General features: G+C 39.0%; 2 protein-coding genes across 3 annotated transcripts in view; one reads left to right on the forward strand and one right to left on the reverse strand.

The window, feature by feature from the left end:
• LOC144935076 (inositol 1,4,5-trisphosphate receptor-interacting protein-like) overlaps positions 1 to 23,556 on the forward strand; it is a 64,244-nt gene that overhangs the window by 28,781 nt on the left and 11,907 nt on the right. Inside the window, exon 2 of the mRNA XM_078861433.1 lies at positions 21,085 to 21,305. The gene's annotated coding sequence lies outside the window, so the exon portion shown is untranslated. The remainder of the gene's footprint in view (positions 1 to 21,084; positions 21,306 to 23,556) is intronic.
• Positions 343 to 17,175, reverse strand: LOC144935075 (PWWP domain-containing protein 2B-like). 2 transcript variants are annotated; one of them, XM_078861429.1, is made up of 5 exons: positions 16,943 to 17,175; positions 10,736 to 10,980; positions 9,456 to 9,704; positions 8,056 to 9,302; positions 343 to 3,368 (listed from the first exon to the last, which is right to left on the reverse strand). In XM_078861429.1, the coding sequence occupies exons 1-4, from the start codon at positions 17,092 to 17,094 to the stop codon at positions 8,080 to 8,082; spliced, it is 1,869 nt and encodes a 622-aa protein (XP_078717555.1). In that variant the 5' UTR covers positions 17,095 to 17,175; the 3' UTR covers positions 343 to 3,368; positions 8,056 to 8,079. The 2 variants fall into 2 exon arrangements, with proteins under 2 accessions (XP_078717555.1, XP_078717557.1); XM_078861431.1 differs by lacking the exon at positions 16,943 to 17,175 and adding an exon at positions 16,619 to 16,671.

The following is a 23,556-nucleotide window of genomic DNA, read 5'->3' on the forward strand; positions in this document are numbered from 1 at the left end:
AGCAACAGCAAAATACCAAGAAGTCAAATAAGTACTTTTGACTTTATAATATTCAGTCTACTACAAATTATAATTCACCATTGCTTTGCATATGCATCCTCAATGTCAATATTAATTCATTTAGTTTTGAACAAAACAAATGGATGCAGGTTATACTTTCTGCATGTAATACTGATAGATATGTAATTAAATTAGTGTATTATACTCCAATGTTGGGGATCACCTACCAGCAAAAGTAGAAATGTTATGTTTTATCATCGACCTTATAAATGATCACAAAGCTACACAATTAATAATAGACATGTAACAACAGACCAAAGGGAAAACCCAATTAGCCAGAAGGTGGAAGTGTTTATTCTTGGTTCCCAGTACTTGCAAATGAAGCATTCATTATATGTACAGTTCAACCGAAACAAGATTGATTGGTACGGGAAAAAAAAACATTTTAAACCAGTGTTTTTAGAGAAAAGCTTCTGACAAAAGAAAAAATAGATATTACCATTGCTGCCTTTAGTGCATGTAATGTGTACTGCAGTAGTGTATATTAAAAGCAAAACAGAGGCTTGATAGTGGTATGCGAACACTAGTCATATTCTGCCTTTATAATTGATATACAGTTGTATAACTTAAAATACTTGTAACCATTTACAGATAACAACGCTACAGACAGTGATCCTCCTATGGCCCTATCTGACTTATCAAACGTTGGCATGTTGCATATTACTGAGGATTTTTTTTTACAATGCTTTAGTACTGTCAAGGGCTCTCTTTAAATAGAAACTAGAAAAATATCACAAAGCCATCAATTAACTTGTGCATTGTTTCGTATTTTTAGCTTTGCGTTTAAACCGCCTCCTCCTCCGCACAGCATGTCACACCGTCTGTGATAGCCCTCAGCTTCGTACACCTCGATACCTATGTTTAGATAATTGATGAGCTTTGTCGCCACGGTAACAAAGGTGCTTGTCTTGTCTCAGCATCTATCAGCAAGTACCGCATTCAGCCTGACATCATACCGATGTAGTCGATTCTCACATTGAGAAAGACTAAATAAAAACATACAACACTTGCATCAATACGAACAGCAATGTCAAGGGGAGATTATATTATCGTGAAAAAAATTCACAAAATAAAGCAATGCTTTGGTTGCAGAGTATATAACAGTCCACAATCAGTGGTTGCAACAAACAATAGTAAAGTCTGCCATACAATGGCATATAAATCATATTGGACTTGTACCCTGGCAGTACTTTAATAGTCAATACATTAACATTGCAAATCGCGAAAATTTTACATTATAAACACTTGAACATGAATTTGAAACAAATTATTCAAATTAACATAAAATAACCTCACCGGGTCCCCCCCTCCCCATACACTGTATAGCCAGCCATACATTTCCAATTAACACTGTGACATATATTAATTAAAATGTCCTCAAAAAGATGTTAAATGGGGATACAGTATGTCAGATTAACACACCTTAAAAGGAACACTGTCAAAAAGACTTCAAAAGAATGATGCAAAAATGTACTTAAAAGTGTCAGCTCATTACATTAACTGGAAGATTACAAAGCAGTTGTAACAAAATAATTAAGCACGTAAACATAGTATTCAACTAAAACCAACAACATTGTAGGATACTGCCTTATTACAAACAGCTCAAAATAAAATTAAACACCGTTGGAAAGAGCATACATTGAGAAGTTTTACCATTACAGTATATCACACTGCGAAGAAAATGGTGTGAAACAATTGTTAAACATATACAATAAATGCCACTGTGGTCCTCTACTGTATGTAAAAGTCCAGTCTGAAGTTCCAATCAACAACAGAGTTCAACAACAAAAATCCCCAAATAGTTTTTATTTTATTTGTATCTAGCTCAATGGAGTTCATACGTTCACAACTGCATACTTTACAAAAAAAGCAGTGGGAAGCCAACCAGGCCACTGAAATATTCAGTCGCATAACGATTCACCAGCAATTCGATTGGCAAATGTTTAATCTCCTGCACCAACAGCAACATATATTCAACAAGAAGCTGTCCAGCTCAAGAAATTGACCAATTACCAAATGGTTTCTCACTTAAAAGAGGTGGCATAAATACACTTCACAAATGTACTGCTTTCTGCTGATGATTATTAACACCGCAAACAACTGCTTTTCAGGTCAAAGTTACAGCTTATTAACTTAAAACGTATGTTTTCGTAATCTACTTAATGATGCATATTCGTTTTTTTTGGTGAGGTCACAGTAGTTCTATGGCCAAAATGTTGTTATTAATCCTCTACCAGCCAACAACATTGTCACTTTTATACAAAGGTAGTATTTAAATAAATAACTTCTTATGTTACCGTTGTGAATATATTCATGTTATAAAAAATTACATCTTTGTAAACTTGACAATCTTGTTGGGTGGAGGATTAATGACAAGGATTTGGCATAACATTACATGAACTAAAAAACAAATATGCATCAGCCTATTGACTTTTAGGGATGAAATTAATATATATTACCATTTATTTAGAAAGCACAGCCCAGCAATAGTCGGATAATAAGTCTGAGATGTAGATGTGTTTTTCTGGATGTAATTAGTGGAAATTTAATGGAAGATTAAATCGTCATCCCTTAAATCGGCTCCTTTTTATAGCACAGGATTTAAATATCAAAACATGCCAATAAAATATCACCGAGGTTTCTTATGTGACATCTGAATTCGTATTATTGGTACATACAATACAATTAGCATTTTTCAATTTAAATGCCAAAAAGATCACCACTTTAAACATACATTCTGCAATATCAGTATCTGTACATGATTGTAAAAAAGTGAGAAATGTTTCACTAATTTTATTTTTCCACACTTCCTGTGAAACTGTAATGAAAAAGCACACCATGAGAATTGATGTGCGGCTTAAGATGCCACTCGTAAAAATTTTGATCGTAACATTGCTTCGTCTTTATTGTACGAGCTGTGTTAATAAACTGAACAACAACGTGTACAGTACACTTAAAGCATCACGGACGAATGCTGCAATCAAATTGATTTGGATGTTTTGTCATTGGATGCATCCAACTGGACGACACTTGCCCGTTTGCCAACTGAATTAAGTGTCATCATTTGATTTCTTCTGGGTCCTTCTCACACACAACCAGTGTAGCATGAGCCATCCCTCCACAAGCCTCCAGTGTTTGTGTGAATTAGCAGCATCTCTTTAGCAGCCCCATCGTAATGGAGCAAGCTGGAATTTATAGGAGGTGCTGGGGCTCTAAATTACTTGTGAAATACAAAAATCTCCACAAATGTGACCAAATGAAGTCGAATGTTTCAATCTTGCTTCAATCATTGTCCAAAAGTCTCCATTCTGAAATGACAGTAAGAACACATTAATATTGTGAAATAAAGGTATTCCCTATTGTAAAAAATAGTTGCTTAAGATTAAATTTGCTATACAATTAAATACCAGGTAACATCACAGTCTAAAAATCACCAATGAAAGAACTCATTTTGGCCTGGCAATTTTAAGTGCTTATTAGCTGCACAGAACAGTGCATACACAAAAGACAATCATATTTCATATTGGTCATCTTCAAAAACGGCCATGTGTTTGTGGGATACACTTGTCAATTGTATCAAGTTCTTCTGCAGGTGTTTCCCTTATTCACAATGTAATTAATCATGCGAATGGCCACAAAGTGTGTTGGAAGAAATATAAAAAATATTGCTGAGATTTTAACGTAGGATTTTCGAAGCCAGCTTCGGCAAAACCGATATTTATCACGACTTAGTTTCATATAAATTAAGGCACATACACGTAATCAAGGACATCATATGGAACATGGACTCTTTAGCGCAAAATAACTTTAAGGATTTGTTTAGCTTACATGCCGATTTATATGCATCTAAGTACACTTATAACAATTAAATCTCAATTATTCTCGGGCAAATTAGTCAAGTTGTGGATGAGTCATGTTTGCGAAACAATGTATAAAATATAATTGCACGAGCGCTGGTTTAATTGTTTGCCGCTCCTCACTCGTCCGGGGGTCAGTGGCTCAGTGACCACCTCACCGCAAACACGAATGCCCTGAGAAAGAATGTTTAAGGGTACTTTATACATTTAAATGATTATTTAAGAAAAAAAATCAGGCAATGTATGGTGAACTTCTTTCGCACCGCATGCTTTCTATGCCTTCACTTACTTTTACATAGGAAAATATTAATTAAGATTTTACAGCCGAAATGAAATGTCTGGTATTGTCCGTGCTTTGTTTTATCTTGGCCGCTCCTCCACAACTGAGAGTGGACTGTACACTACAGATTATATTAGAAAATCATTTCTCTTCTGATGAAAGATGACATTTGTCAGCAACTTCACTATCTTTCCAATCACATATTTCTGTCATCGGCCCATTTTGGGTATGTCTATCCTCAAAACTTCACATTAAATGGCATTTTATATAATATGAAGAATATAGCAGCCAAGGCAGATATATAATAGAACCCGATCAAAATGAAAAAAGCGTTTTGACCTTTTCAATTAAAAATAGTGATAACTTCATAATAAAGTCAGTTATTAATAGTTTTATCCCAAGGCAATAACAAGCCAGACTGATTATGTATCACTGAAGGTCATTACTTAACAGATATTACGTCATGGTTGGCAAATTGCCTCCACAGTGATTGACATTTGGCATGTTTTAAGATTAAGTAATACTAGAACATCTTATTCAACATTCTCTAAATGTTGTTGATCTCCTAACAATAAAATGTTAAACTTTCACGAACATTGTATGGGTCTTTCTTAATTACATAAGACATCTCCAGTTATAACCATTGTTTAAAGGTATAAAATGGCATTTCTAATTATAAACAGACATAAAACGGTTCCCATAAACGGAGTCCAATATGAAACAGCTCAAGCCCTTTACACTATTGATTTTCAGGAATGCTGTCTCTAGAATATGCAAAAAAGCCTACCTATTTACCACACATTGGCATGTACCCACAAATGCACACCGAATCAAAGCCACATACTCTCGTCACCATACAAAGAACAAGGTATGCAACCCATCCCCAATGTCAAGAATTTTTCAAGGTTGTGTCAACAGTTGTGTTAACGTCTGACATACAGTACTAATACACCATTTATATGCAGTATTAAAACAAACACCACACGTAAAACTTGAATGAACAATAGAAAAAAATTTCACACAGCTACTAAAAACACGTTAGAAAGGTACAATTCTAGTTCAAGTAACAATGTCTATTCTATGAAACGTAAAAATGTGCTCATACAATACAAACTACTTGGATTCCATGACTTACTTATATTGTTGCTCAGAATCAAACCACGCCTCGGAATTAGTCTGCATGTCAGAATCGTGATTCATCTATAACGCACGATGACCTCATTCTGTATGTCCAATTAATGCCATATGCAGTTATGTTTTATAATCACAGATAACGTTACATATACGTACATTCGAATGATCCATAATGTGCACAGTCTGATACAATAACGAACAAAATGAATATGCATTCTTGATTTGAAGCTTTCGTGACTGCAGGAATCCATACTCTTTCGTTCTTTTAGTAAAGTCACGTAAGTATAAAATAAAATAAATCACGACGTTTCGGGCGCAACATAAGCGTCCATCATCAGGTGGGAAAGCATGGTCTGCTGCTGAGGCAACCTTTTAAAACAGTCTGCCTCAGCAGCAGACCATGCTTTCCCACCTGATGACGGACGCTTGTGTTGCGCATGAAACGTCGTGATTTATTAAATTTTATACCTACGTGACTTTACCGAAAGAACCAAAGAGTATTTATTAATTGTAGTAGCATGGTTCTTTCCCTACCCTTGAAGCGTATTAAACATGTATTGGGGTTGACGATTAATGGATTCAAGAAATATATATACGTCATTACAATGATACCATTCCCATAATTTCCATTTTTGAGCATGCTGACATTTCTAATGAAAATGGTTCAGTTTAGCTGTTTTGTTGTTTTTATGGTGTACAATTAGTAGATTTTCACGGAGTCTGTTTATGAAAGTAAGAGTAATACACTGGGCAATTATTTTAAAATTTTCCACAACTTTTCAACTAGCCTGTAATAATCTGCCCCAATTATTTGAACATCAGATGATGGGTTGGCAAGGTGGGTGTTTTTTTTACCGTCTTAAACATTTCACTACGAGTACAGATAAAGCAAAGTTGACCCCATAATAATTTCCACTCATAAATGCAAGTCTTAACATTCCCATGGTGCCATTAGCAAATTCACATAATGCCCTATGCAGGACTGGCCTATCTGCATACAAATGAAACTTACAAATTTTATTGGTATGAATAAGAAATCTACACTGGTAATATAATTATAAAAATGGACTATTTCAGAATCTTTATTTAAAATATTCAAGACTGAAAGAATCCGATGAGATTTATACTACTCCATAGGTTTTTGCAGTTGCGCTGTACATTATAGTTATCAGATGTGTTTTCAGGTCGCACTACATTATACTGCATATTGTTCGACATTATGCTTCTTCAGGAAACGGCTTGATTATTTACTTACATCACCTCACACGACTCTCTCCAAAAATGACTTTACATTCAAAGTTAAACTTCTCTTATCCATATTGTGGTGCAGCGCTATGGATGGCTCCTATGAGTAATCCTCAACTCCTCTTTGTGCACTTCAATTCAAATATTATTATATTTGCGCCAACCTAAACCACTTCCGGCCAATGCATTTTGTACTAAAGGACAAATAGCCTATGATTTCCACTTGACTCCTCTTATCGATACTTGGTGTATCCTTCATCACTCCGCCTCATCATCAGCCACATCAAAAAATGTCATCAAATGTTGCGAGACATTTTTTATGATGGTTAACTGAAACTTGAAATGATGGGTGAAATCTGCACCAAATATTATTTGCTTATGGATTCCTTGTACCTGTACAGTAGCACTGATAATGATTTCGCACGAATCCAATTGGGGAGAACTGATATAGAAAATAAACTAATATGGAAGAAGGCATTTCGCTGTTGTAATTTGTACAGCTAAACGACCGTGGAGATGATACTCTCTTGGTCCAAATAAATTATTTAAATGTCCAGAAAAAAATCTAGATTAAATTATCTGCATACATCATGGATAAGATCACAAATTTGAATATTTCATGTGCCAGCATTCCTATGGGTTACAGTACTTTTGCATCAGAACATGCTGCTGTATTCTAAATTATGTACAGTACACCTTAAGCCTTAAACGTAAAATAAAACATGCGTATATATTTACACAATTAAACATTGTACGTCCAGGTCCTACTCCAACAACATATCTTATCACAAGGAGACTATACTCCTTCACTCACACGGGAAGTATGGCTTCTATGGCCTTAGCTTAAGAGTTTTGAGTTACAAAGTTGGAATTAAAAGTGATGACGTTAGGCTTAGGTTCGGATACTTATTTGGCTATGTCTCAAACTAGACAACTTTAATGCAATCTTAGTGTAGTTAGGCAAAAGTCTCACTAAAACACTGTTATTGGATTATTGTTGTTGAACTACAATTATAAGAAGCAGTTCAAGCTCGTGGAATTGTAAAAGACGCAACAGACAACTGCACATGATTGTATTCTCAATTGAAAATTAGTTAGAACTGCCCTTGACTATAAATTGTATACATGTTGTCAACTGAAAAGGCTGACGCCTGAATTTGAAACTACAGCACTGCAAAACATTAAATACATTCTTAATTCAGCAAATTTTTAAAAATCACATTCACAATTTTTTACGTAGTTGACCTTGCATAATGCACGATCGTGAGTCGAGACAGAAACACATTGTTTGTGTAGTGCTGTGCAATGTCAAGTTGTCAACATAATTAAAACCAGCAACGATGATGACATTACTCTGTCAAGCAATTCAGCCTTTGACAAAAAATAAAGTTTGATGCAGAAGACTTTGCACCAACTTACCTCTTTACCAGCTGAAGCTATTATACGACATTTAACATATCAGACGTGAACAAATCTTACCCCGTTATTCGACGCTGAAACACGTCATGTCTTGTACTGAGCCAGCCAGGCCTTCACCTCAGCAGTCAGTCGCTTTGTAGCTCTTGCAGCTTCTGCCACGGCCTGCCGGTAGCGACCTTTTCTCTTGCGGTCAAGTCGGGCCCGGAAGCTATCTTGGAAGGGTGCCAGCTTGGCCAGGGAGACAGCCGAGGTGGTGTGCGAGCCAAACCATGAAACAAGTGCCTCGCCGCTCTCCTGCTGTCCGCCTGGCCCAAGCTCTGGGCTTAAGCCCAAAACACAGGCAGGCCACCAGGGAAAGCCATGGATTTTGGCCCAGACAACGTCTCCAACGTGTACCTTTCGTCCATCTGGTGTAAAGCACTCCGTTATGGCTGAATCGGCAGTGCGCACTCTCACCGTGAGTGGTGGCACAGCCCTCTGCTGCCTTCCGCCCTCTCTTTCACCATGTCCAACCATAACACCCTCAGGTGGGAACTCGTCTGACGAACCGCCATCTGAGTGAGATGCCGAATGCGATTCATTCTCACTTTCGTTACCACTTGCAGAGTCCTCAGACAAATCGGAGGCGCCAATTCTGGATGACGTCTCTCTGTCGCTTTCTGTCGCAGCCGATCGTCGCTTTATCCTCAAGTGAATGAACCTCCCTCCATCAGACTCCTCTCCACAAACACTGTCAGATTTAGATCGCACTAATGAATCCACTTCAGAAGGCGGGGAGTCCGTCACAGCAGCTCTGTCGCCAACTAGCTCAGCTGTGTACACTGCTACACTGTCCCCATTCTTGGGACCACGTGGTCTAAGTCTGATTTTTGGCGTTGTTAGCGCAGCATTTGCTGGATGTCGGTGGTGTGTAGGCCTTGTGATTCTCAGTTTAGGAATTGCTGCAGGAACATCAGATGTTGTGGGTGTTGTAGGTCTCCATTTTTCACCCTCATTTGGACTACCCTTACCATTTTGCTGCTGTTGCTGCCCTTTTTTATGTCCAAAAGTGTTAGCACTGTGCACTTTTGAAGGGATTTTTACCACCTCACCTTTTCCTTGTGGGGTATTGTAAGAGATTTTAATTACAGGACTCCTGTGCACTACGTCCGATTCAAAGCCATCATTGTCCGCCTTACAGTCTCTCCGCATTCTCTTGACTGTCGGGTCCATATCTTCTGGTCGGCGTTTCCGCAGCTTATCATCCACAATCAAGTCACATGGAGCACTGTTACGACGCCCAGAGTCTGCTTTGGATTTGCTAGTACCTACACATTAAAAATAAAACATTAACATAACCACATCAAGAAGATTCACTATACAATTTTGCAAACATGAATGTCACAATTTTTTTTATGAAATAGCAAAGCATGTAAGTAAACCTGTTAGGCTTTATTTGTAAGTCTGTTGACACTTCTTACCATGTCCACCACTTGGCTTTTCAGAAGTGATGCAGCTCTTGCACTTTTCACAGAGAACACGACGTGGCCGCAGAGTGATGGAGCTCACAATGAGCTTGCTTGGGTCATTGCGTGCAGTTCGTCGTTTGACACGCTTGATGCGACGTGGAGGTGGCTGAGGCACAAGGAATTGGCCGTACGACTGTCGCAGCATGAGTGGCGAAGGAAGTGGATGGCTCTCATGATATAGCAGAACCCCGTTTCCCACAGCTTGTCAAATGAGACAGGGAGTGAAGAAGAGGGAGAAGACCATAGGTAAATAGCAATGTGCAAAGCAAATGTTGACATTTTCACAATGGTTCCTATATATGTTAACACAAATTCATTCTACTATTAGTTTCAACATTCATTTTATGAAATACAAATCTGTAACTAAGAAGTTTTACTTTTCATTACCAACTACATTAATACATGCAATTAATACATGGCTTGGTAGCATTAGGGCAGAAACATTGTATGCCATTTACACTACAATATTTTTTTAAAAATATAACCATTAAGGTTTGCAAGATTACTTGAAATAACACTTCTGGATATCTAAAAAAATCTAGAAAATATTTCGTATGCCTGCTCCTGTACTTTAACATTTGATAATTCCAACATTGTTTTTAAAATGTTTGTCTACGTCACTGCTCCGCGTTTGTGGAATACCCTTGTTACTAATCTACAGCTTGGTTCCCTCCCCGCACTCACCCTATTTATATCCCTATTAGACCAAAACACAAAGCATACTTGTACCTAAACCTATTTTCTGGCGCCTCTTGCCTCCACGTTTGCACTGTCTTATTAAATTCACGTGTTTATACCACTGTTAGACTAACATTTAAAGCTTACTTGCACTTAGCTTTTTATAGCACCTCTTGCTGTCATTATGTTTGCACTGTTTTTTGCATGCGCGTGTTTAGTTTGTGACCATCAAATACCTTGTTTATTAGTTGTGCAATATTCCTTAAGGACCCTATACTTGTTCTCTGCAATATTGATGTTTTTATCTTTTGTTATTGTTGTTGCTGTGTACATGCACCATGGATATCCCTTGTAAAATGGGTAGGAAACTGGCTAAACAGGATAATCTATTAAAAATCAAATAAACTCAAGCTAAACAAACATGACATGTTCAATGGCTTATACTGCATACCAACATATCTACGTGCACAATGAAATAGGATAACGAGATATAACAAACTAATTATTATGACTTAAACACAAATACAATACCACCATAATACTGCAGCATGTACCATTGGCAGTTGGACACCACGGTAAGGAAGAAGGAAGATTGAATGCATGAGGTTGGCCATGTTTCACCACCGAGTCTTGCAGATGGGTCTGCTCCATTTCGGGTGCCTCTTTGGGTTGAGCTGCATCTGCTCCTGGAGAGTCTGGTGGTTGTGCCGAAGCCTGAGGCTGAGCCAGTAAAATAAGCTCGGATGGGCGCTGCTCACCCTTTGGGAATAATGCATCATACCCTTCACATGGGCCGACCCTGAAAAGATAGATGTGGAAAAAGGCCACAGTTAAGTAATATGACATAAAGGTCATTCACTGTAACGTATAGGGTATGGCACTCGTGATTCAAATAAAATGATATTTTCATGACTTTAACATTTTGCATCCTTACAAATTTCAACCAAATGAAACCACGTTTTTTATTAATGGCAGGACACTGTGCTTTAAATGATTATTACACTTCAGTATTCCCTCGTTTTTAGCGAGGGATACGTTCCGGAGAAGCTCATGAAGAGCAAATTTCACGGATTATAATGGCCTACGGAATCATTTTTAAAATAAATTACTCTAAATAAATCCATAAACAATTAAATACATGAAAATTATCTCATCAGTTCATCTCGTCACTTCATCTCATCACTTTCTCGCATCACATTCTCTTTAATCACTTTATCTCATCACTTTCTTTCCTCTCTCTTGATGCAGTCGTGTAGAGTTCCTGATATGATTAGTGGATAACCAAAATCAGGGATAGCAAGTTCGTGAATAACGAGGGAATACTGTAATGCAGTCTCAACTCTGAGCACCATATTTGTGACTTGCCCTTTACACTCCATTACATGGTGTACGGATAGCAACAGCGGTCAATCATCAGCACTATAGCAACTCTAGCACCATTTACTTCAGCAAAGAATGACAACGCCTATAAGGAAATGGTGACCAGGACCATCATACTTCTGTATTTTAACTCTGCTTACGATGTGTCTGAGTGGGATTATGTTCATACTGTAAATCAGACAAGGAGATAATGCCCAACTTTGCACGGTATTTTGACAAATCAGCAGTATCCTAGAGTATAGAAAAACTGTGATTGAACAGAAACTATGTTAACTTTGCAAAAAATATTGTTTGGTGATTCAATACATGTTGTTGTGAACAATCCCAAGAGTATCGTTCAAAAATATGTACAGATATAGCACAGTATATTGACAGTGCATAAATTATGATACTCTAGAACAAAATTCTATATACAAAAATTTACCAAACATGTAATTTACCACACTATGAAAAGTGATCCAAAGGTCTTCATATGCTTTCTCGTGTTCAACCATTTACTCTTCAAAGCCTACAAATTTGCCGATACAGCCACCTTAGGTTGTCAATGGAGGTCACCCCCCACCATGTTGAAATCAGCCATTTACATTAAACTAGCTGTCAATTGTCCACAAATTAAACTCAAACAATACTAGTGCAGTGTGTGTAAAGCAGCATATTTAAGGGGGTTATAGTGCATGGAATTACAGGCTCAAAATAAAACTAACTCATTATTTAAACTCAAGTTGTGATGGGTTTCCATGGTTTCAGATGGCAAGGATGACTAAAACCAATAATTCTACAATCTTAAGAGAGCAATAAAATCAAGAATGTTAAGACTGATGGAATATATGTAATACAATGAGAAACCGTTTTGGAAATCGTTTTTTGACTGCTATGGTTATAAAACAAACGAAAGACAATATAACTATGTGCCTCAAGTCAAAAGTATTCAATTAGAGCCCACGACTATAGCTACAGCACATGTAGGCCTCGGCAAGGTAAGGTAAAAGTTAAAAGGTAAAAACAACGAGCCTACCTTTACCCTACCTTTTACCTTACCACAATACAATCACTCTACCCTACCTTTTACCCTTCAGCAGGTAAGGTAAAAGGTAAAAAGCAACGAGCCTACCTTTTACTCTTACGCCATACAAATTACCCGATTACAGGGTAATTACTAGGGAACTACACATCAACAAGGTTTATAACGGTAAATGCTAGGTAGAGCCCTTTATTAATATAGAATTATCTCGATGATTCCAATTTTACACGCTTTCTATTAACTCACTGTCTGTTGTTGTCGTCGTTGTTGTCGTCGTCGTTGTTGTCGTTGTATCCTCAAATCTTGCAACTCAATTTTTACCCACTTCCTAATGTGGTATCGACTGCAAACTTCGTATACTTATATCATACTGATGACAATACTATATTCTATCATTAAACAAATATATATTTCTTAACATTCTTTTGTATATGTTATGTTTCGGCTTGGGTCTAATTGTCGACGCTCAACTGGCGTTGGCTGTAAATCACCACGGCCCCTTACGTTGTGGAAAGCCTCGGGGCCACTTCCTGGAGTCGTGGAGTTCTGCCATTATTCGTACATTTAATAAAAGCGTGTTTTTTAAAAAGTAAAAAAAAAATTACTTGTTAAATGGAGGCCACGGACTGCGCCACGGAGCTTCTAGCGGTAAACAAGGTACCGTATTTACCGGGTAATACTGCGCGCTACCTTTACCCTACCGGGTAATTCTTCCGAGCTACCTTTACCCTACCCTTTACCTTACCCCTTGGCATGTCGACACCTTTACCCTTTACCTTTACCCTTTTAGCCGGTAAAAATGGTAAATTACCTTACCTTGCCGAGGCCTAAGCACATGGATGAAAAAAAACTACTTTTAATTAAATAAAAGCTGAAAAGTGTGTAAAGAAGTATGCTTGGAAATACATTGGAATCCATAAAGATGGGCTTATGAATCAGGGAATAAATGCAAAAAGAGAAATAATATAGACCATTATTCATATATAGAGACTGAACATTTTGGCAGGACACACCATGATAACAAATGATGAACGATGGTCCGATAGACAAGACTGGTTAAGAAAACGCAATTAAAGGTTAAACAATTCGACAGAGGATGACCGCTACACAGATGAAGGGATGTGACCACTTCATGTGTTGGAGTGAGACGGATTATGGAATTACTGCCCATGAGGCACACCAACGGTGTGAACAAGCCTTCACTAAATATATAAACATTGGCTTATGATGATGAGCAAGAACAGGGCAAGTCCCAATCCCAAAGAACTGTAACGAGACTAACACATATTTTACGACAACTTTGGGTACAAACTGTTTCATAACAGGAATAACCACTTTATTGTAAAAAAAAATTGGAGGTGGTGCCATGGCACAGTTGTGCACACTTTACTATGAATCTGAGTTTGAATCCCAGCCATACTAACAGGAGTGGCGAGTGATATCTGGACTGGTCCTTGGTCACCTTTCACTAACTCACACTGACCAGCACAATGAAGAATGATCAAACCTCCCCCAACACTAAAGTTTGTCAAAGGGCTGTATTTATATTGAGTGAGGATATGGAAGTCTTGTTTCATCGTAAATATAAAAAAATCAGATTAGATAATTTGAAAAAAAAAATACTGCTTGCTTGTTCCATAGTCACCTAAGAGTCCAAAAACAAATGTAAACATGTTCAAGGTTTTGTGTAACGATCTGACCTTTCAAAGCTCACAAGATTTGGCAATGCCTATACAATGGTAAATTCATGTTCTATACTTAAAGCTTTCGTGACTGCAGGAATTCATATTCTTTGGGTCTTTCGGTAAAGTCAGGTAAATAGGTTGTCGTAGTTTTCCTCCTGATGACGAACGCTTGTGTTGTGTTCAAAACGTCGTAGTTTTTGGTTTATTTAATTTAATTATTTTGAACCTATTTACGTGACTTTACCGAAAAACCCAAAGAATATCATGTTCTATAATTATACAAAATGCTTATGTAAATTGAAGAACTGAATAAGAATTCAAAAACTTGTAAAGCATTTATATTTAAAATGATAAACATATAAATCGATCGTAATCAGTAGCTTTGATCAACCCACTACTAGAGGAAGGCCCCCAAAAGCCATCACTCATCTCTCAATAGTCCTTCGAGCAGCTGTGCACGAACCAATTTCATAATTCCACCTCCGTCGTGATCATCCTCTCATATAAGTTCCCTGCTTTGGCTGCCACACCATGCGTTTACAATATTTGGCTGCTACAAAATTCCACATGTTAAGCCACTTCGTTGAGCTATCATTTGTGACCAGGTCACTTTTAATAAAGAAGCTAATAGCTCTGTGGACTTTACCTGATAAAATAAAAATTGTGTTTTCTTTGGATTTTTTAGTGGTTGCTTCTCTTTTCTATACTTTGCACTCTGGTGTGTTTTTGTATTGTTTGTTGTTGTAACGTTCTGACCTGCCCCTACTGGACATCTGTGAAAAAGAGCTTCATAGCTCATCAAATTCCTCCAGAATAAATATTCTGGTTCTACCATTATCACTTCTAGAAATGTGTCATACCCAGGCCCACACCCACATATTTCTTCACAGTGAAATGTTCATATCTGGTGTTTTATTCTCTAATCTAGGTGTTCCAGCACAACTAGATATTAATGTGTAGATATGAATTGGCTCAAACGTGGCCTAATTTTAACTCTCTAAACGCCAAAAAAAATGTCTACCTGTTATGTTAGACTTAAATTAGTCCTGTTAGCCATACACTGCTGGCATCGTTAAACTGAGTTCTAAACACACAAGCGAGTTGATGAGAGGAAACAATGACAATGGACGAGAAGGCAGCATGTGGCTGTAATCGTTTTAACCTTTAAAAATATTGCTGTTTAAATGGTAAACGGGCCCTGAAATTAAGTCTTGGAACTTCATGAAGTATCAATTAAATACACTAATCAATACTCTCAAACTAGAAAATGTCCAATTCAAAAACATCCCAAAACTATTTAGTTTTGAAAGCTCTTCATTATAGGTAATTACGGATTAATGTTACTGTAAATCACTTTGTAAAATATGCCAACATCACTGATATTTCAAAACCAAGAAATAACTTAAAAAAATTATTAGTGACTGGGATCACATTTAAAGTAAAAAAAATGCAGATCTTTGGATATTTTAACGAATTCAAGTTGTTAAGTTTGTTCTAATAAGGCTTACCTATCAAACATACCAATTATGGCCAGATAATGGTTCACTTTGTGCTGTCATAGCACCAATATTTCTGTTTGGTGGTTTCATAATTCTAAGGACCACACCCAATTTGAGTTATGAATTCACAAGTTGGGCAGGTCACTCATCCTTTTTTAATGTGCTTAAATGGGACAACGTAATTGCAGCACGTATAAGACTACTATGTATATATAGATGATACTTTCCCAAAGGACTGTACTGTAATAACATGAGCCGGTCTCTGAAAGAAGCAGCTTCCAACATTATAAACAGCTGATCATAAACATAAAATGTTTGTGACTCATTGAAATGTATTATATTAAAATTATCAAGTGCACATTATGTAATGTTTTATTGGCCATATTTTAAATGAAGTGATTTGCTGGATGCAAAATAATGACCACGGCACATGATGTATTGAGATTGTCACACAGTGGTAAACCAGACACAGGAATTGTTTACACATTTAACTTTATAAAAAAATAAACCACGTTTTTTTAAACATTCAAAATACACACACCAATATATGCACTTACCAAATATTATGGTTTGCCTTTATTCATGTAATATGTATTGATTTTATCTCGTCAGTCAACTTTAAAAAAAAAATACGTTACCAAGTCAAATTCCAAACAGGATTACATTTAAAAATCAAACACATCGCCCAAGTTACCTTAAAAACCTCACAAAACGCACAAACGAGTATAAAGAAGCTGCTTTCAGATTAATTGTTGTCCATCCTCCAACTTGAGTTTCTTCCCACTTTTATTGACACACAATATAACACCACACCACAAGCATACACACTTCTTCACTGCGACCGAAACTCACCAATGTATCAACATTCATTTAAACGTTACGAAAGAGCATGTATTCGTTCAAAAAAAAGAAAAGCCACGGCTGACGATACTTGTCAAAATGGATTAAAACACAACAGTACCCTGCCTGCGGCCTACAGACTGCGTGCTCACTCGAGGCGCTCCCCACCACCGGCCTCGGATAGCTCACCCTGCCGGCCTCCACGCAACGAAGGCCGGCCAAGGACCTAGGCAAGACCGGGGTTCGTGGGCAGCTTCGCATCGGGAGCCCGTCCCGCCCAGCCGAGGCGGACCCCCCCCCCCCCCGGCTCGCAAATCACCCAGAATGGTCGCTCACCTCTTGGCCACGTCCATAAGTACCCCGGAGAAAGTCCTAGCGCCGAGCGTCACGGACACCACGAGCACCTCGTTCACGATCATCTCCACGGTGGCGGGCAACACGGAGCCCTTGAGGTGCGGGCCCACGTCGCCCTCCTCCGCCTTCGCCATCTTCCCGGGGCTGGAGGCCGAGGCGCGAGCGCGGCCGACATCAGCGGCGGCGTCGTCGGCGTCGGCCAAGGGCCCCGAGCCCCTGGGGCACCGACGGCGGTCGGCAGCGCCGCCTCGCGGTGCTGCTGTTGTCACTGCGACGATTTTTTTTTTTGGGGGGGGGGGGTCTCTCACGGTTGCTGCTGCTGCTTGTTGTTGTTGTCACTGTGTTTTTCTTCTAGCTTTGAAGCTTTCGTGTGACTGCAAGGATTCGTACTCTTAGGTTTTTTTCGGTAAAGTCACGTAGGTAAAAATAAGTAATAAAAATAATAGAAATAATAATAGAACGTCGTGATTTAAAATTGTATTTCTATTATTATTTTTATTATTTATTTTTACCTACGTGACTTTAACCGAAAAAACCTAAGAGTATGTGTTTTTCTTCTTCTTCCCTTGATGTTGTCTTGGTCTGTTGTCACTTCTCGCTGGCGGTGTTCTTCAAACCACCGTTTCAACTGCCCGGTGGCCATGTGCGTGTGTTAGTGCCACCACCACTGCTGTTGTTGTTGTCGTCGTTGGTGGTGTGTCACCGTCTGTGCTTACTGCTGTTGCCACTTTCTGTTGGGACTCTGATGTTGCTGCCACCGACATGGCCACTGAGTTTTCGGATGCCACTTTCAACTGCTGCTGTAGTTGACACCTCGGTGTACTGGTGCCACTTGCTGTCGTCGCTTTTGTGTTGCACTGTTTCTGTTGTTGCCACCGTGTGCCAGCGACACTGGCGTTAACTCAGCCTCAAATGAATAAGTGCCTGGTGCGGTGTGTAAACATCGCAACTAGGGAGACAAAGGCGGCCGGGCGTGGTGCTGGCCACCCACTTCATCGTGTGCCATTCTGGCTTTCGTAGGTGCTCGCTAACAGCACTTGCCCCAACAGTCTATAGAGGCCAAACGGGGGGATCTTTGTCTTTGCAGTAAACACTATCGTTGTGCTGAACTATGGTCCCCACCTTCACCAACCTGCACTGACCAGCATGGTGACACGGTGAAATAACCCGGAAAATCCACTGTGCGGAGAGGCCCTCGTCCAGCAGTGGATTGAAATGTGAAGACGACTGCGTTTTCTTACTGCGTGTGCTGGTGCCAACACTGCATGTGCTGGTACCAACACTGCGTGTGCTGGTGCCAACACTGCAGGTGATCTGGTTCAATCTTAATTTGGGAGCTTTGGTGACTGCAGGAATTATTCTTTGGTTCTTTTCGGTTAAGTCACGTCTAAAAATAAAATAATAAATCAAAATAAAACAACACATTACGACGTTTCGATTGCAACACAAGCAATCATCATCAGGCATAAAAGAAATAGCAACAAAAATCTAACTAGAAAACTATAGACCGACATACAAGCAGACAGACATCACAACGGCACACATAGAGAGGAGTATACAGGCACACGAAAATTAAATAACCTAGTAAAATATTGAAATGTGATGTAATACAACACAGAGAGTCGGTTAACACACAATTAACGCATGGCCTGGTTGACTACGTGTTTCAAAATTTGCTAAGTTAGAATTTTAAGTGTGAGCAACAAATATCTAACTAGAAAACTATAGACAGACATACAAGCAGACAGACATCACAACGGCACACAGAGAGAGGACACAAATCGGCTGTGTGAGCAACAAAAATCTAACTAGAAAACTATAGGCAGACATACAAGCAGACAGACATCACAACGGCACACAGAGAGAGGACACAAATCGGCACAAAGAGATGGTCGTTTCTGTGACGGTCCCTTAAATATAGAGAGGAGGGGGAGGGGACGGGGGGAGGGAGAGGGCGGGGAGATCAATGGGTGCACGCCAACGTACTCCTATTGTAAGTGAGATGATAGACGCGGCACGGGAGGCAAACCTGAAAATTAGGACAAACGCGGCACGGGAGGCAAGCCTGAAAATTAGGAGACAAGCACACGAAAATTAAATAACCTAGTAAATTATCGAAATGTGATGTAATACAACACAGAAAGTCGGTTAACACACAATTAACGCATAGCCTGGTTTATTACGTGTTTCAAAATTTGTTAAGTTAGAATTTTAAGTGTGAAATTTCAAGGAGAGGACACAGGCAGAGAGAACAAATAGCCAGAAAGAAAAAAGGATAAGTTTAAAACTTCCCCGTAGAAGTGGTTCAATCTTAATTTGGGAGCTTTCGTGACTGCAGGAATTATTCTTTGGTTCTTTTCGGTTAAGTCACGTCTAAAAATAAAATAATAAATCAAAATAAAACAACACATTACGACGTTTTGATTGCAACACAAGCAATCATCATCAGGCATAAAAGAAATAGGCTTGCCTCCCGTGCCGCGTTTGTCCTAATTTTCAGGTTTGCCTCCCGTGCCGCGTCTATCATCTCACTTACAATAGGAGTACGTTGGCGTGCACCCATTGATCTCCCCGCCCTCTCCCCCCGTCCCCTCCCCCTCCTCTCTATATTTAAGGGACCGTCACAGAAACGACCATCTCTTTGTGCCGATTTGTGTCCTCTCTCTGTGTGCCGTTGTGATGTCTGTCTGCTTGTATGTCTGCCTATAGTTTTCTAGTTAGATTTTTGTTGCTCACACAGCCGATTTGTGTCCTCTCTCTGTGTGCCGTTGTGATGTCTGTCTGCTTGTATGTCTGTCTATAGTTTTCTAGTTAGATATTTGTTGCTCACACTTAAAATTCTAACTTAGCAAATTTTGAAACACGTAGTCAACCAGGCCATGCGTTAATTGTGTGTTAACCGACTCTCTGTGTTGTATTACATCACATTTCAATATTTTACTAGGTTATTTAATTTTCGTGTGCCTGTATACTCCTCTCTATGTGTGCCGTTGTGATGTCTGTCTGCTTGTATGTCGGTCTATAGTTTTCTAGTTAGATTTTTGTTGCTATTTCTTTTATGCCTGATGATGATTGCTTGTGTTGCAATCAAAACGTCGTAATGTGTTGTTTTATTTTGATTTATTATTTTATTTTTAGACGTGACTTAACCGAAAAGAACCAAAGAATAATTCCTGCAGTCACGAAAGCTCCCAAATTAAGATTGAACCACTTCTACGGGGAAGTTTTAAACTTATCCTTTTTTCTTTCTGGCTATTTGTTCTCTCTGCCTGTGTCCTCTCCTTGAAATTTCACACTTAAAATTCTAACTTAACAAATTTTGAAACACGTAATAAACCAGGCTATGCGTTAATTGTGTGTTAACCGACTTTCTGTGTTGTATTACATCACATTTCGATAATTTACTAGGTTATTTAATTTTCGTGTGCTTGTCTCCTAATTTTCAGGCTTGCCTCCCGTGCCGCGTTTGTCCTAATTTTCAGGTTTGCCTCCCGTGCCGCGTCTATCATCTCACTTACAATAGGAGTACGTTGGCGTGCACCCATTGATCTCCCCGCCCTCTCCCTCCCCCCGTCCCCTCCCCCTCCTCTCTATATTTAAGGGACCGTCACAGAAACGACCATCTCTTTGTGCCGATTTGTGTCCTCTCTCTGTGTGCCGTTGTGATGTCTGTCTGCTTGTATGTCTGCCTATAGTTTTCTAGTTAGATTTTTGTTGCTCACACAGCCGATTTGTGTCCTCTCTCTGTGTGCCGTTGTGATGTCTGTCTGCTTGTATGTCTGTCTATAGTTTTCTAGTTAGATATTTGTTGCTCACACTTAAAATTCTAACTTAGCAAATTTTGAAACACGTAGTCAACCAGGCCATGCGTTAATTGTGTGTTAACCGACTCTCTGTGTTGTATTACATCACATTTCAATATTTTACTAGGTTATTTAATTTTCGTGTGCCTGTATACTCCTCTCTATGTGTGCCGTTGTGATGTCTGTCTGCTTGTATGTCGGTCTATAGTTTTCTAGTTAGATTTTTGTTGCTATTTCTTTTATGCCTGATGATGATTGCTTGTGTTGCAATCGAAACGTCGTAATGTGTTGTTTTATTTTGATTTATTATTTTATTTTTAGACGTGACTTAACCGAAAAGAACCAAAGAAGGTGATCTGGTCCCAGGGCTGCATGTGCTGGTGCCAACACTGCAGGTGCCAACACTGCAGGTGCCAACACTGCAGGTGCCAACACTGCAGGTGCCAACACTGCTTGTGCTGGTCCCAGGGCTGCATGTGCAGGTGCCAACACTGCAGGTGCCAACACTGCAGGTGCCAACACTGCAGGTGCCAACACTGCAGGTGCCAACACTGCAGGTGCTGGTGCCAGGGCAGCGTGTGTTGGTGCCAACACTGCAGGTGCCAACACTGCAGGTGCTGGTGCCAACACTGCGTGTGCTGGTGCCAACACTGCAGGTGCCAACACTGCATGTGCTCTGGTCCCAGGGCAGCCTGTGCTGGTGCCAGGACTGCATGTGCTGGTGCTACTACTGTTACCAGTACAAATACCATTGCGATATGGCATTGTGCTTTTTGAAAACGGATGTAAATTATATGCCTGCTGTTTGCTCAACCGTAAATGTAAGAAGAGGTTTAGTACATTTAAAACATCTCATGTAGGAAGGGCGGGTGATTTGTCAAAAACATATAACCTCACTTTTGAGGTGGGCCATAATTTGTAATAGTTTTAGAAATGTTTTTAATTATGGTTTTAGGCAGGGCCCTATTTTACAATGTTTGGACATTTGGAAGAAAACTAGAATACTTGAAGATACCGATTAGCACAGTTGGCTATGTACGGTGCGAAAAACGTTCAACGTACATGTGTACGAGGAAATACTGTAACGTGCAAAGGTCAGCATAGGTGGTTTCGTGAACCCACCTGATACATTGTCATCTGGCAACCTCAGACTCGAGTAACTAATATGTTCATAATAAACGTTTTTGGGTTATATCGCGTTATTTCTAAATGTGTCGTAACCCTCCACCACCCGACACAGCCAATCAGCAAAAAAGTGTCACGTTGACAAAAGACAAATAGTTCACTGCTTTAGCCCACCGGTGTGTTGAAGCGTGAAACCACAACATTTACCATTTTTGAGTATGACGCTTCGCTGGTAATTGCATCCAGCATCATCGGGCAATTAGCCGATGATGCTGGATGCAATTCGCCCGATGATGCTGGATGCAATTACCAGCGAAACGTCAAAAAATGTAAATGTTGTGGTTTTACTCTTCAACACACCGGTGGGCTAAAGTAGTGAACTATTTGTCTTTTGTCAACGTAACACTTTTTTGCTGATTGGCCGTGTCGGGTGGTGGAGGGTTACGACACATTTAGAAATAACGCGATCTAACCCAAAAACGTTTATTATGAATAATATTGGTCGCGATAGCCTACGTGTTAAACTAACTAATATGTCTATGCAGTTTTTGCATTTGCTCTCTGATCATCTCAGTGTAATTTCATTCATGGATCACAAACATGGACACCGAAAAAGCTTGAAAAAAAGCTGAAAAATGTTGAAAGCATGGAGAGGTGAATATTTGACGAAGTGCCATGATTATGTGCTTGATCTGTGATGTCTATTTACTATTGAAGCTTGAAATACACGTTAGTCTGAAATACATAGCATAGGTATGTGCATTCCGGGGTATCTACAAAATATGACCTTTTTTTTTGTTGTCTATTTACTGTACAGTATTCCCTCGTTATTCACGAACGTGCTATCCACGATTTTGTCTATCCACCAATCGCATCTGGAATTCTACGCGACTGCATCAAGAGAGAGAAAGAAAGTGATGAGATAAAGTTTTGAGAGAGAATGTGATGCAAGAAAGTGATGAGATAAAGTGATGAGAAAATGTTAATATTTAATAGCTTATTTATGTATTTAAGGTCATTCCTTTCGGAGGCCAATATCCGCAAAATGTGATATTCACGAACATCTCCGGAATATATCCCTCGCAAATAACGAGGGAATAATGTCTTTTATGCAACTGGCCAGCAGTCGATTCTTCAAGCCCATTTAATCAACATCTGGGATTTTCCCCCCATTAGAATTTCAGTTTCTTGTGTAATTTCTCCTTGAATAAGTGGCGTTTATTCAGTGTATAAAGTTTGGATAATCGATTGTATCAATTAAACACTATACATCAGTGGGAATAGGACACATTTTTACACGTCCTTTCCAAATTATGTTAGTACATATATTAATATTTCAGAGTTTTTTTTACAGGGGAAAGAAATGTCAAAGTTAAGGGGTGGCAGAAATAGCTATTTCAAATCTCAGGCAATGGGTTATAAGCAAAATAACAGCCAACAAAGTGACCGGATTACACTGAAATGTATTTAGGTTTGACCCGCAGTAAAATGAGATGAATGCAGCAACCATGGAAATCCATACCAAATAATATAAAATACTAGAACACTTATAATTAACATATTTCAAACAAAAACGTGCGTGAACAAGCAACATAAGCATAACATGTAAAACGTGATTGTCTCCATGTGACTTAGGTAGGCATACTTGACAATACAGAATTGTCTATG

The sequence above is a fragment of the Lampetra fluviatilis genome, chromosome 12 (genome assembly GCF_964198595.1).
Source record: "Lampetra fluviatilis chromosome 12, kcLamFluv1.1, whole genome shotgun sequence".
Taxonomy (NCBI): Eukaryota; Metazoa; Chordata; class Hyperoartia; order Petromyzontiformes; family Petromyzontidae; genus Lampetra; species Lampetra fluviatilis.